A 15076-nucleotide genomic window follows, 5' to 3' on the forward strand; every position below is an offset into this window, starting at 1 on the left:
TCACAACATTAAATGACTTTCAAACATAGCGAAGGTTACTAGAACCATGAAAGGTAACACCAGTTACTTTGCCAAGTAGCTAATTACTCTTACATTCAGGTAACTGAGTTTCTAACTCAATTACTTTTTGGGAGAATTAATTTGTAACTGTAATTATTTCCTTTTTAAAAAGAAGATTAGCAACACTGGTCATAAAGATGTAGTCTGCAGAATGAAAAGTGACGAAAGCAAAGATTTTATTCTCCCAATTTGTTGCCGAGCACAAATTGCCTATTGCTGATCAATACTCACAATTAGTAAAAGAAATCTTGACTCAAAGAAAGAAAGTTCATTTTATCAATTGACCTTTTTAATTTATGATTGGACACACTAACGAACTACATTCAACTCAAACTTATAGGCGGAGTTTGACTGTAGGGGCAGGGGGGGCACAACATGTTGACCCCAAAACGCAGTGTCGGCAATAAAATTAACCTACAAGTATATCTATAATAATAAGTTGACAATGAGCGTTTTTTTTGTTTCCAATTATTCTTGAGGGGAAGTCTACATCAGGCTTCTTAGGCAATACTTTTTGCCAAGATTGTCATCCATTGAATATGGTACACCCGCCGGTGTCGTGCTAATGTAGTTACTCCAGTCAAAAATTGTGTCCCCTGGGCGGAGTCATACGGAGGTAGATTTGTGTTTTAATTTTTCTATCAAAAAAAGTTGCTTCAATAAAAAAAGTTGCTTCAATCAAAATATATATTTTCAATTTTAAAAAATCACTTAAATAAAAAAAATGTGTTTGGATGCAAAAATAAATTTGAAACAAAAAAAAAGGCATGTAAAAGCTATTTTTCTTTGATTGATTTTTTTTTTTTTTTTGATTGAAGTAATGTTGATTTGTGTTTGGGCCACATTTTGGCTAGGAAATTTTTGTCTTTATTATTCAATAAAAAAATTAATTGCTTCAAAAATATATATTTTCTAAAAGAAAAATCACTTCACTCAAAAAAAGAAAAATTTCAATAAAAAGAAAACGTTTTTGAATGGGAAAAAATAGTTGAGATTGAAAAATTTGCATTTGAACACTTCATTTTTCATTGAAACTTTTATTTGATTGAAGCAATCCTTTTTGTGTTTGGGCCATATTATGGGTAGGACATTTGTGTCTAAATTATTTAATCCCCAAAAAAGTTGCTTCAATCAAAAATATATACAGTATATATATATATATATATATATATATATATATATATATATATATATATATATATATATATATATATATATATATATATATATATATACATACATATATACATACATATATATATATACATATATACATACATTTGATATACATATATCCAAAGAAAAAAATCATTTGAAAAATAAAATTGCCCTCCTCTAATTTTTTTTTTTTAAATATATACAAAACAAATGCCGTCTAAGGTGCTAGTCGCATGATCTGTTCAAAAAATAATTTTGACCCATTATAAAAACATATTTTTTTGTTCATTTCGTTCATTTTTGTTGCAGTATTATTGCTTTACAACTTTTATATATATAGGAAAGTCAATTTCATGCAATAACACTTTTCAGCCACCAGAGGGCGCCTAGCCCCCCCCCCCCCTTAAAATCCGCTTATGGTCAAACTGAATTGCAAGCTGAAGCGCAGCCATCAAAAACATGATAGAAATTGCCACAGTGCTACATACAATTATAACAAAAGTCACTGACAAATTTTAGTAATCATGATGTAGTTGAAGATTTTGATTGTACCCAGTTATATGTGAAAATATTGCCAATAAATTCATATTATTTTACAAACTGAGTTGTATTTTTGTTTCATATTGCATGCTATATAAAACGTTGTAAGATTAGTCACCATTTTTTAAGGGCATACATCACTTTTTGTAAGATTGCCAACGGCCTCGGGTTGACAGGTATGATTTTGGTATTTGAACGGTGTTAATGGGCTAACTTAGTAAATGGTGTTATACTTATATACTACTCAAATAGTGGGGCGCCCCCCCCCTCCCCAGGGGGGCGCAGAGCGATGCCAGGGGTGGCGCATGTGACCTCGGGGAACATGCTTTTTTTTCTTCTTTTTTTTGCCGTACTAGAATAAAGTGTACTTGCACATCCACTCAGGTGTTTTTTCTTCTATTCAGTTTTGTTTTTCGGTCAAATTTTTTGGCATATTGTCCTCATGAGTTAATGTTTCTAATCAATTTGAATTTGTTATTATTTACTGATTTTATTTTTCAGTATCAAATGGTCAAAAATGTACCTTGAGTGTAGTTTTACAGTTTGGATGTGACTTTTTTTTTTTAATTCAGGCAAACTGATGCGCGTTAAGTCTTTTCTGTTACAAACAAAGCATAGTTAAATAGTTATAATTTCTGTTATTTTCTGTAATAGAAAAAAAATGGATACAATGTGAGGCAGAGGCGTACTTATAATCGTAATAATATAGACAAGTGATACTATTTACAGTGGCGGCAGAGTTTGGGGGGGGGCGCGAAACATTTAAACATTTACGTCTTCCTTGGGGGGGGGCGTAACAGACAATAATTGAGAAGCACTGGGCTAACTGCTTTGGGCTGTGCGGTCCGCCGAAGAAACGCCGTTCAAAAAAAAAAACAAGAATAACCTAGATGGTTGCTTTTGCTACCATCAGTGATCATTGTGAAATGAGGCCCATCAAAAGGAACGTTCCTGTTTCACGCGGGACGATGAAAAGTACGCAAAAAAAAAAAACCAAAAAAAAGCGGTGTTGTACACGTGTGCATCGTGCGTCATGACGTAGAAGATGTGCGACAGCACATTATGGGTGGCTGCCTAGAGTCAAAGAGGCGGGCTGCAGCCAGACCCCTCTCGTGGGCCATGGTGACACACAAAGAAAGTGCTGATGGACAGTTGAGAGGTCATAAATCAACAGAAGACGACCTTCAGCGGGGTAGGGAATGCAGTGGCAGAACTGGGAGGGCTTAGCCAGTTGGAGTTTGGCGAAACTGTACCAGTGTCAGGATGCGGGTGGTAAATTTTGAGATCAGTGAAGTGGTCCGGGAGAGGGGAAATCAGGGTCTGGTGGCCGAGGAGTATCTGGGAAGGAGGTATGGGCAAAGCGTTCTGATATTTACAGACATGTCGAAGGATCCTGAAAATGGAAGTACTGGGAAGGCGGTACATGTGCCGAGTTACAAGGTGGACATTAAAAAGAGGTGTTCAGATCACTTGTCTGTTTATGCAGTGGAAATTATAGCAATTATAATGGCACTTGGTTGGGTTCAAACCAATGGGATAAAAATGGCAGTGATTGCTTCAGACAGTTGGTTAGCGCTCACGAGTATTTTAACCATGAAGTCCAGTAAACTTGACTTAGTATTTGAGTCGCACAGGCTACTGTATGAAGCACAGAAAGGTGGGCTCGGGGTGGAGTTTCTGTGGGTGTCGGCGCACGTGGGGATTGAGGGAAATGAGGTGGTGGACATCCTGGCCAAGCAATCGCTGAGAGCACCAGTGATAGAAAGGCGGGTGGTCCTGAGTAGAGCGGAAGGGAAATCCATTATTGGGGGCTACATACAAAAGAGGTGGCAAGGATATTGGAAAGCACAAGAAACGGGGAGACATTTATTCTCAATACAGTCACAGGTGGGGGTGGGAAGGAGATTGGGGAGGAGCAGGAAGGAGGAGGTAGTGTTGAGTCGACTGAGGATAGGGCACACGGTGCTAAATGATTTGTTGCATAGGATAGGAAAACACAAAGATGGGAAATGTAAACACTGTGGGGAGCCTGAAACGCTTGAACACATTCTAATGGTATGTGGGAAGTATAAGGAGCAGAGGGATCGGTTCAGAATAGTGCTGGACCTGGCAAAACAGACATTTGGGATGGGAAATGTTCTACAGATGAAAACGGTCAATATTCAAAAAGGGCTAATAAAGTTTCTCAGGGACACAGGGCTGTTGGACAGGATATAGGAAGAGGGTAATTCATTAGTACTTAATTTGTTTGTTAGTATTTAATTCATCCAATTTTTTGGTTTGGGTTTTGTCTACACTCAGGGTGTGTTTCACTGGTTGTCAGGAGGGATTGCTTTTAGTCTGTAACTGCCTGATCTCGTGCTAAACCGTCGGTCCAGTAGATGGCGGTAATGCCCCATGGAACCGAGGGGTAATCTGCCAATAAACAAGAAGAAGAAGACCCTTTCGTTAGAGTTTCCGTCCGATTGCTTTGAAACTTGTGCGTTGAAGATAATCCACTCTTCATCTCTCTTTAGCCCCACGACGTAATTGACTGAAAGCTGGCAGAAATTTTCGGACATCCCAAGAATCCGTTCAATCTCGCATCTGCTTCGAGTCGTCTGGGTGCACGTTGAAACTTCGAGGCCGGCTAAGGTTAGCCTAGCTGCTAACAAAGAGAACAAACAAAGTTCCTGGGATCAACATGTCGCAGAGCAAGCAAACATCAAGTCCCAAAATGTCAGGTGAGTAAGTTGACTTTTGACTCGCAAATACTAAACATTACATTTTGAATGTTTAAAGACACAAAATGTATGACAAGTGGTGTCACGCAGCAGCCCATATGTGGTTTTTAGTTTATCTTTACTGTTTTTGATAGCCTCTTACTAATTTTAATGTGATGTAAAGTACTCGAAATAAATCATTCTTATGTAACAACTCCAATCAAAAAATTGAGAAACGACCTTTCAGTAACGTCCGATAATAGTCCGATGTACAGCTCATTGATTGCAAAGGAGGCTTCAAGTGCTTGTGACACGAAAAAGCATGTTTATTTCATAATACATGCGGTATTTTATGCTCCTGAATGATATGGACCGCTTGGATGTATGTGGAAGCGATCGCTATATTTATTTAGTTTTTTGAATCCCGCGCCAGGAAAATGAGTGACTTCCGGCTTCGGTCTCGCATTGAGGAGGAGGGCGCTGTGACGTGTACGGTAGAAGACGTCCTCTTCACGCTACAGTGTACTGTTGTGTATGAGGACGAAGGATTCAGCTGATTTTGCGGATTAATACTTTTATTTTTTGCATCACGCCAGCCAAACGGCTGCAGAAAAATCATTCTGTATGCGGGAGAGGCGTATGTGCCTTTTTGGAGTTTCAAAAGGTTCCCATTCACCGTGGATATTTACTGTGGGACCATTGGACTTACAAGGAAGTGAGTAAACATCTTGTTTTGTATTATGTCAAATACGAATACAGTGATTACAAAGTAAACACTATAAAATTCCTTTAAATAAAGGACTACTTACGTTTGATCATTGATAGGCATGTAAAAAGCTATCCTCACGCTCATGAGCAGTTAGCTGTTAGCACGTTAGCTACACAACAATTCCAGCCACCCTCCTCCAGGGAACGAACTGTAAATTGCTCTCCGCAGGGCGGTTTGCCGATCCGCAAAGAAACTCGACAACCGGGTCGTCATGTCAAATAATCCAGGCTAGTTATGTGTGATTTTCCACTTCGAAGACTTTGAAACATCCCTCGGTTCGGGTTAGCATGTCGGCTAGCTGTCACTCCTTCTGGTCTGTTTACATTCTCCGAAGCCGGGGAAGGGAAATGAGATATGTCCGATTTAGGTGTCATAAAATATCGTTCGGCAGGTGTGACAGTAAAGGTAAAGTCGACTGTTTTGACCATTATGGAGTAATTTTGCCATGTCGTCTTGAATAAATGGATTTTTATTATTTTATATTCCATTTAGCACAAGTTATTTGTCATGACCATGCCATTTATTTAGCAATTGGGGAAAGTACTTGGGTAAAAAGAATATCCTGTAAAAATATTGAAGTAAAAAGACAGAAACAATGACATTTTGCCGCTCTCTTCGTCGCGTTTTCCTCATTGTGAATAGTTCCCCCTCGACGGGCTGACTGGTCCTACTCAAGCCATTTATATAGCTATTGGGGAAAATACTTGGATAAAAAGAATATCCTGTAAAAATATTGGGAGTAGAGAGACTGAAACAATGACATTTTGCAGCTCTCTTCGTCTCGTTTTCCTCGTTCTGAACAATTCCCCCTCAATGGGCTGAATAGTAAAACCGATGAGCCTAGTCTACCGCTGACGTCATCCACCTGTTGGGGACGCTAAAGCCCTATAATTGTAGGCGTGGCTAACCGGCAGATTAAAAGACTAATTTCTCGTCATCTGCGCTTTGCTAAATTGTTGTATATAGTCGAATCGTCTCAAAATATGATTCTAATTCACATAATAATGCCATTTAAGACTTTTTTTCTGGTGTCGTATGCTCTTTCAGTTCCATTCACAGATGTTTATTGCTCATCAGAACACTGTAGATCTAAGTTGAAACATAAAACATATTAATTTGTACAACGTTAGCATAGCAACACGCTAATGGCTAAATACAGTAGAAACGTCAACGTCGCGTCAACGATCCCGCCGCGATAACGCACCAGTGTCGCTCGGCGTCAATTTCCGTAGGACGCGTTTCACGAGCAGCGCGTCTGTGGAGCGGCTCGATCGGTTCACGCGAGGATTGCAAGATCGCGCGAGAATAGCGGGTATTAAAAGGTAATAGGGAATGGGACGTACTACGTCATTGTTTGGACGCGCCTCCATGCTGATAATATGCTTTACTTCCGGTCCGCCAAACTCAACGGGGATTGCAGTGTAACACTGCGGTCAAGCCACCCTCCACTCGTTAAAACGAAGTCAAGCTAGCCACCCCTCATTTGGATCATTGTGTGCATTACGGTAATGCAACGCGCTGGCTTCCTAATGGTGCAACTTGCTGTATTCATAATGGAACGCGGTGGCTGCCCATTTCCGCTGTCATTTCGCCTGATTTCAAAAATTGATTAAAAAAAATCTGGCTGATATCCCGGGACGGTTCCACTTCTGAGGTATACTAGAGTACCCCAAGACGCGAACTAAAGTACTCTGATAAAATTCTGATGTATCATTTCAAAATAAAAGTACTTTGAAAATTGCCAATTTTTGCTGTCATTTCGCCTGATTTAAAAAATTAATTTAAAAAAATCTGGCTGATATCCCGAGACGGTTCCACTTCTGAGGTACACTACCCTACCCCAAGACTCGAACTAAAGTACTCTGATAAAATTCTGATGTATCATTTCAAAATAAAAGTACTTTGAAAAATGCCCATTTTTGCTGTCATTTCGCCTGATTTCAAAAATTAATTAAAAAAATCTGGCTGATATCCCGAGACGGTTCCACTTCTGAGGCACACTACACTACCCCAAGACTCGAACTAAAGTACTCTGATAAAATTCTGATGTATCATTTTAAAATAAAAGTACTTTGAAAAATGCCCATTTTTGCTGTCATTTCGCCTGATTTCAAAAATTGATTAAAAAAAATCTGCCTGATATCCCGAGACGGTTCCACTTCTGAGGTATACTAGACTACCCCAAGACTCGAACTAAAGTACTCTGATAAAATTCTGATGTATCATTTCAAAATAAAAGTACTTTGAAAAATGCCCATTTTTGCTGTCATTTCGCCTGATTTCAAAAATTAATTAAAAAAAATCTGGCTGATATCCCGAGACGGTTCCACTTCTGAGGCACACTACACTACCCCAAGACTCGAACTAAAGTACTCTGATAAAATTCTGATGTATCATTTTAAAATAAAAGTACTTTGAAAAATGCCCATTTTTGCTGTCATTTCGCCTGATTTCAAAAATTGATTAAAAAAAATCTGCCTGATATCCCGAGACGGTTCCACTTCTGAGGTATACTAGACTACCCCAAGACTCGAACTAAAGTACTCTGATAAAATTCTGATGTATCATTTCAAAATAAAAGTACTTTGAAAATTGTCAATTTTTGCTCTCATTTTGCCTGATTTCAAAAATTGATTAAAAAAAATCTGGCTGATATCCCGAGACGGTTCCACTTCAGAGGTATACTAGACTACCCCAAGACTCGAACTAAAGTACTCTGATAAAATTCTGATGTATCATTTCAAAATAAAAGTACTTTGAAAATTGTCAATTTTTGCTGTCATTTCGCCTGATTTCAAAAATTAATTAAAAAAAATCTGGCTGATATCCCGAGACGATTCCACTTCTGAGATACACTACACTACCCCAAGACTGGAACTAAAGTACTCTGATAAAATTCTGATGTATCATTTCAAAATAAAAGTACTTTGAAAAATGCCTATTTTTGCTGTCATTTCGCCTGATTTCAAAAATTAATTTAAAAAAATCTGGCTGATATCCCGAGACGGTTCCACTTCTGAGGTACACTACACTACCCCAAGACTCGAACTAAAGTACTCTGATAAAATTCTGATGTATCATTTTAAAATAAAAGTACTTTGAAAATTGTCAATTTTTGCTCTCATTTCGCCTGATTTAAAAAATTGATTAAAAAAAATCTGGCTGATATCCCGAGACGGTTCCACTTCTGAGGTATACTAGACTACCCCAAGACTCGAACTAAAGTACTCTGATAAAATTCTGATGTATCATTTCAAAATAAAAGTACTTTGAAAATTGCTTATTTTGGCTGTCATTTCGCCTGATTTCAAAAATTAATAAAAAAAAATCTGGCTGATATCCCGAGACGGTTCCACTTCAGAGGTATACTAGACTACCCCAAGACTCGAACTAAAGTACTCTGATAAAATTCTGCTGTATCATTTCAAAATAAAAGTACTTTGAAAATTGTCAATTTTTGCTGTCATTTCGCCTGATTTCAAAAATTAATTTTAAAAAATCTGGCGGATATCCCGAGACGGTTCCACTTCAGAGGTATACTAGACTACCCCAAGACTCGAACTAAAGTACTCTGATAAAATTCTGATGTATCATTTCAAAATAAAAGTACTTTGAAAATTGCTTATTTTGGCTGTCATTTCGCCCGATTTCAAAAATTGATTTAAAAAAATCTGGCTGATATCCTGAGACGGTTCCACTTCAGAGGTATACTAGACTACCCCAAGACTCGAACTAAAGTACTCTGATAAAATTCTGATGTATCATTTCAAAATAAAAGTACTTTGAAAATGGCTTATTTTGGCTGTCATTTCGCCGTATTTCAAAAATTAATAAAAAAAATCTGGCTGATATCCCGAGACGATTCCACTTCTGAGGTATACTAGACTACTCCAAGACTCGAACTAAAGTACTCTGATAAAATTCTGATGTATCATTTCAAAATAAAAGTACTTTGAAAATTGTCAATTTTTGCTGTCATTTCGCCTGATTTCAAAAATTAATTAAAAAAAATCTGGCTGATATTCCGAGACGGTTCCACTTCAGAGGTATACTAGACTACCCCAAGACTCGAACTAAAGTACTCTGATAAAATTCTGATGTATCATTTCAAAATAAAAGTACTTTGAAAATTGTCAATTTTTGCTCTCATTTCGCCTGATTTCAAAAATTGATTAAAAAAAATCTGGCTGATATCCCGAGACGGTTCCACTTCTGAGGTATACTAGACTACCCCAAGACTCGAACTAAAGTACTCTGATAAAATTCTGATGTATCATTTCAAAATCATATCTGCCTCATAGTTCTGAGAACAAGGGTTGGTTCAAGTCATGGCTCCGGCCTTGCTGTATGACACTTCTAAAATACAGGATTGGTGAAAAGGTGTCTCCTTGTACAGTAGGAGTGAAATCCTCCACCCACTGCGGTCCTTTGTGGAATTAGTTTGGTGACCGCTGATCTAAAGTCCCTTTTGAAAAGCGAGGACATTACAATTTGCATACTTTCTATGTTATCCGTGTGTGTGTTGTTTTTTATGGCCCTCTACGGTTTCCTTGCACGATCCTAAAAACAAACATGTAAGGCAAATTGAACACTCCAAATTGTACGTATGTTTGTTTAATAGTGCAAGTTCAGGGTATACCTTTCTTACTGTTAATGGTGAACTGACAAAGGCTCCATCACCCTGGCAGCCCTCGTAAGGATAACCAGCAAAGAGGATGAATGAATTAAAAAAAAAAAAAAAAAACATGATATTACAGTTGTAAACAAGGGTGAAAGTGGCTAGAATTTCTTGCTGGAACTCCCCGACGTGAAGGTCGCTACGGAGCCAGAAATTTTATTTAATTTTTTTCTTTCATTTTATTTTTTTTTTTTGGGGGGGGGGGGGGGGTGTCAAACCTCTTAAACTACTGAAATGCAAAGAAAACTGTTTTAGCACAGTTATTTGTATAACACATACAAAAACTGATTTTCATTCAAAATTGTATTTTTTCAAAGATATGCAAAATAAAAGTTAACAAAAACAGCTAAAACCCCAACCTTCATCTTCTAATTTTTATTTTCCGTTATTTCCTCACATACTAAATGCCAAATCTCAATTTTAACTAGTAAAGAACATAGGAAACATTAAAATTGAAGTCAATGTAAACAAATACTTATTTTTAAATGATAATAAAGATATAAGTAACATACATTCAGAAAAATAAGTACAAATGACTTATATTATGCAGAGTGAAATTAAATATAGTTTGAACATTGACTTTTTTAAATCATAATGAAATGAATGAATGAATAAATGAATCAGTAGCCTAAAATAAAAGAACAAATATAAGTCCAAAGGGCACATTGACAGCTAAGATGTTCTGTACCTCCCCATCAGAGCAAATAAAACTAAATATGATAAATAAGCCTCCTCAACTCTTTCGTTGCTCTTAAAGATTTGATCCATTTTATGTTGCATTGCCTTTTTTTTTGTCGCATCAATTCAACGACTTTTTATTTATTTTTTTTTTTAATTGCTGTTCCAGAAAACATGCACATTTGTACCAATCAGAGCTAACTACCTCTGCTGATAACATGTCAGTATGTCAGCCAATTGAACGGATAAATGAGTACAGCCGTTTTGCTTTGCTGCGTGCATTTTCACATTGACGTGACTCATCATCGTCAGACTCGGATAACTACAGGAGCTGGGGAAACCTCCATGCCGTCCGCGGAATAAAACAAATTATAAATATTGGTGGAAACGAATTACGCTACACAAGCACTTTATTATGCTTGTTGTTAACACTTGTGTATGTAAATCTGATGTTGGTAGATTGTTTTCTTCTTGGCATGTGTGGCAGCTTAGCATTTTTTTTTTTTTTTTTTTTTTTTTTACATAGCGTTTTGACAGTTGCCGTCATATTTTCGGAATCAAAGCAGAGTGTACCAGAACAGCATTCCGGCCCTGAATTTAATACCAGAACTGCGTTCTGGCCCTGAATCTTATACCGGAACTGTGTTCATGACCGTTCTGGCCCTCTTTCACCCCTAGTTGTAAATGATGTTTTGAATTTTAATTTAAAAGTGTCACATATAAAAGACAGCAATTTATGAATTCATCCTTGTCTAAACTTCCCACCCAACATAACATGACACCCAATGATGTTTTTATTTTGACTGTTCTTTGATAGATCCAATGAATATATATACATATATACATATACATATACATATATACATATACATATATATATATATATATATATATATATGTATATATATATATCAATGACACATAAAAAGCATGCTTATGCACAACATATAATGCATAATAATTGTTTCCTTTTGGCAATTTTCAACTCCTGTTCATTCGTTCCTAGGCGCTGTTAATGGTACCACTTATTGAAGCCATCCCCCTGGATCAAAGAGCAGTCAAAATAAAAACATCATTGGGTGTCATGTTATGTTGGGTGGGAACTTTAGACAAGGATATATGCATAAATTGCTGTCTTTTATATTTGAGGCTTTTAAATTAAAAATCAGAACATATCATTCACCACTGGAATTCATGTATTTTTATGTTATGTGTGATACACACACTCGGATAACATACAAAGTATGCAAATTATAGTGTCCTCGCTTTTCAAAAGGGACTTTAGACAGTGGCGCCTCCAGAAATTTTTGATAGGGGTGGCCAGATGGGGCCACTTAAAATCTTGGGGTGGCCAAAACTAAAAGCCATAATTTCAGGTTTTCATTATATTATTGCAGTACAAAGGTCAGGAGAAAACTATCAGAAAGACTTAAGGACACGGCTACTGATATACTTTGGTGTATTGTGTAATATTTGATGCTACTAATGATTTAATGTGCATTGTCCATAACTGGCCAGTCAACATTTTAAGTTCCACAACAATTCTGTTTTATTGTGTTATGTATATATTAGGCATAAGGTGTACATTTAACTAGGGCTGTCAAACGATTAAAATTTTTAATTGAGTTAATCACAGCTTAAAAAATAATTAATCGCAATTCAAACCACCTCTAAAATATGCCATATTTTTCTGTTGAAAATTGTTATTACTCCTATTTATTTTTTTATTACTATTGTTGAAATGGAAAGATAAGACAAGACGGCTACAGTGGGGAGAACAAGTATTTAATACACAGTCAATGGGAAAACCCATTGGCAGTGTATCAAATACTTGTTCTTCCCACTGTATATACATTCAACATACTGTACATAAGTACTGTATTTTTTTATTATAACAATAAATCCACCAGATGGCATTAACATTATGAACATTATTTCTGTGAAAGGGATCCACAGGTAGAAAGACTTGTAATTCTTAAAGGATAAATGTGAGTTTGTATATTGTGACTAAATATTGCCATCTAGTGTATTTGTTGAGCTTTCAGTAAATGTTACTGTAGCGACTTAACTGTCCTGCCCAAATGCATGATGGGAAGTGGTGCAACCATGACTGTGTGTGGTGCCTGCAAATGCTATATCTTCTCTGCGTAAGAAAAAGATCAACTCCTGTCATTCTTCCCCACGTTGCTTCCCACAATATTTATAGTTGCTGTGGGAGAGATGACTAAGCTTTTGGCAATTAAACGCACGGCCCCAATGAATGCTTGTATCTACTCCACTCACTTGACACTGCCTCTTTTCTCTGTATATAAGTAAAACGGCGCCATTGTAGGGTGTTTGCGGCAATGCTTGAATGAGTCCTACCGCAAATGCGTTAATTGCGATAAATACAGTATTTTCACGTGATTAATTAAATTAATTACCGCCCATTAACACGATAAATATGACAGCCCCACATTTAACAAAACAAAATAAATGCATTCATTTGGGATGAAATGCATAACTGATGCTACAACAATTCAACGATATACTGGCAAGCGGGGTGGCCAGTGGGGTGGCCAACCAATTTATAGGGGTGGCTGTGGCCACCGCTGGCAGCGCACTGACTTCGGCGCACTGACTTTAGATCAGCGGTCACCAAACTAATTCCACAAAGGACCGCAGTGGGTGGAGGATTTCACTCCTACTGGACAAGGAGACACCTTTTCACCAATCCTGTGTTTTAGAAGTGTCATACAGCAAGGCCGGAGCCATGACTTGAACCTTGTTCTCAGAACTATGAGGCAGATATGATTTTGAAATGATACATCAGAATTTTATCAGAGTACTTTAGTTCAAGTCTTGGGGTTGTCTAGTATACTCCAGAAGTGGAACCGTCCCGGGATATCAGGCAGATTTTTTTGAATTAATTTTTGAAATCATGCGAAATGACAAGCAAAAATGTGCAATTTTCAAAGTACTTTTATTTTTAAATGATACATCAGAATTTTATCAGAATACTTTAGTTAGAGTCTTTGGGTAGTGTAGTATACCTCAGAAGTGGAACCGTCTCGGGATATCAGCCAGATTTTTGTTTATTAATTTTTGAAATCAGGCGAAATGAGAGCAAAAATTGACAATTTTCAAAGTACTTTTATTTTGAAATGATACATCAGAATTTTATCAGAGTACTTTAGTTCGAGTCTTGGGGTAGTCTAGTATACCTCTGAAGTGGAACCGTCTCGGGATATCAGCCAGATTTTTTTTAATCAATTTTTGAAATCAGGCGAAATGACAGCCAAAATGGGCAATTTTCAAAGTACTTTTATTTTGAAATGATACATCAGAATTTTATCAGAATACTTTAGTTCGAGTCTTTGGGTAGTGTAGTATACCTCAGAAGTGGAACCGTCTCGGGATATCAGCCAGATTTTTGTTTATTAATTTTTGAAATCGGGGGAAATGACAGCAAAAATGGGCAATTTTCAAAGTACTTTTATTTTGAAATGATACATCAGAATTTTATCAGAGTACTTTTGTTCGAGTCTTGGGGTAGTCTAGTATACCTCAGAAGTGCAACCGTCTCGGGATATCAGGCAGATTTTTTTAAATCAATTTTTGAAATCAGGCAAATTGACAGCAAAAATGTGCAGTTTTCAAAGTACTTTTATTTTAAAATGATACATCAGAATTTTATCAGAGTACTTTAGTTCGAGTCTTGGGGTAGTGTAGTGTACCTCAGAAGTGGAACCGTCTCGGGATATCAGCCAGATTTTTTTAAATTAATTTTTTAAATCAGGCGAAATGACAGCAAAAATTGACAATTTTCAAAGTACTTTTATTTTGAAATGATACATCAGAATTTTACCAGAGTACTTTAGTTCGAGTCTTGGGGTAGTCTAGTATACCCCAGAAGTGGAACCGTCTCGGGATATTAGCCAGATTTTTTTTATTAATTTTTGAAATCAGGCGAAATGACAGCCAAAATAAGCAATTTTCAAAGTACTTTTATTTTGAAATGATACATCAGAATTTTATCAGAGTACTTTAGTTCGAGTCTTGGGGTAGTGTAGTGTACCTCAGAAGTGGAACCGTCTCGGGATATCAGCCAGATTTTTTAAAATTAATTTTTGAAATCAGGCGAAATGACAGCAAAAATGGGCATTTTTCAAAGTACTTTTATTTTGAAATGATACATCAGAATTTTATCAGAGTACTTTAGTTCGAGTCTTGGGGTAGTCTAGTATACCTCAGAAGTGGAACCGTCTCGGGATATCAGGCAGATTTTTTTAAATTAATTTTTTAAATCAGGCGAAATGACAGCAAAAATGGGCAATTTTCAAAGTACTTTTATTTTGAAATGATACATCAGAATTTTATCAGAGTACTTTAGTTCGAGTCTTGGGGTAGTCTAGTATACCTCTGAAGTGGAACCGTCTCGGGATATCAGCCAGATTTTTTTTAATCAATTTTTGAAATCAGGCGAAATGAGAGCAAAAATTGACAATTTTC

The 15076-nt window shown here is 36.8% G+C and overlaps 1 protein-coding gene across 3 annotated transcripts in view; it reads left to right on the forward strand.

The window, feature by feature from the left end:
* The first annotated feature begins 3727 nt into the window (after positions 1-3727).
* The window catches only part of LOC130929093 (gastrula zinc finger protein XlCGF57.1-like), a 65757-nt gene continuing 54408 nt past the window's right edge, over positions 3728-15076 (forward strand). For 2 of the 3 annotated variants that reach the window (XR_009066804.1, XM_057856026.1), the window contains exon 1: positions 4155-4481. Coding sequence is in view for 2 of the 3 variants with exons in the window: in XM_057856026.1 (XP_057712009.1) it covers positions 4442-4481 (40 nt within the window). In the remaining variant the exon portion in view is untranslated. Of the gene's footprint in view, positions 4482-15076 lie in introns of all 3 variants that reach the window. The other variant, XM_057856025.1, reaches the window with a different exon arrangement.

The sequence above is a fragment of the Corythoichthys intestinalis genome, chromosome 13 (genome assembly GCF_030265065.1).
Source record: "Corythoichthys intestinalis isolate RoL2023-P3 chromosome 13, ASM3026506v1, whole genome shotgun sequence".
Lineage (NCBI taxonomy): Eukaryota > Metazoa > Chordata > Actinopteri > Syngnathiformes > Syngnathidae > Corythoichthys > Corythoichthys intestinalis.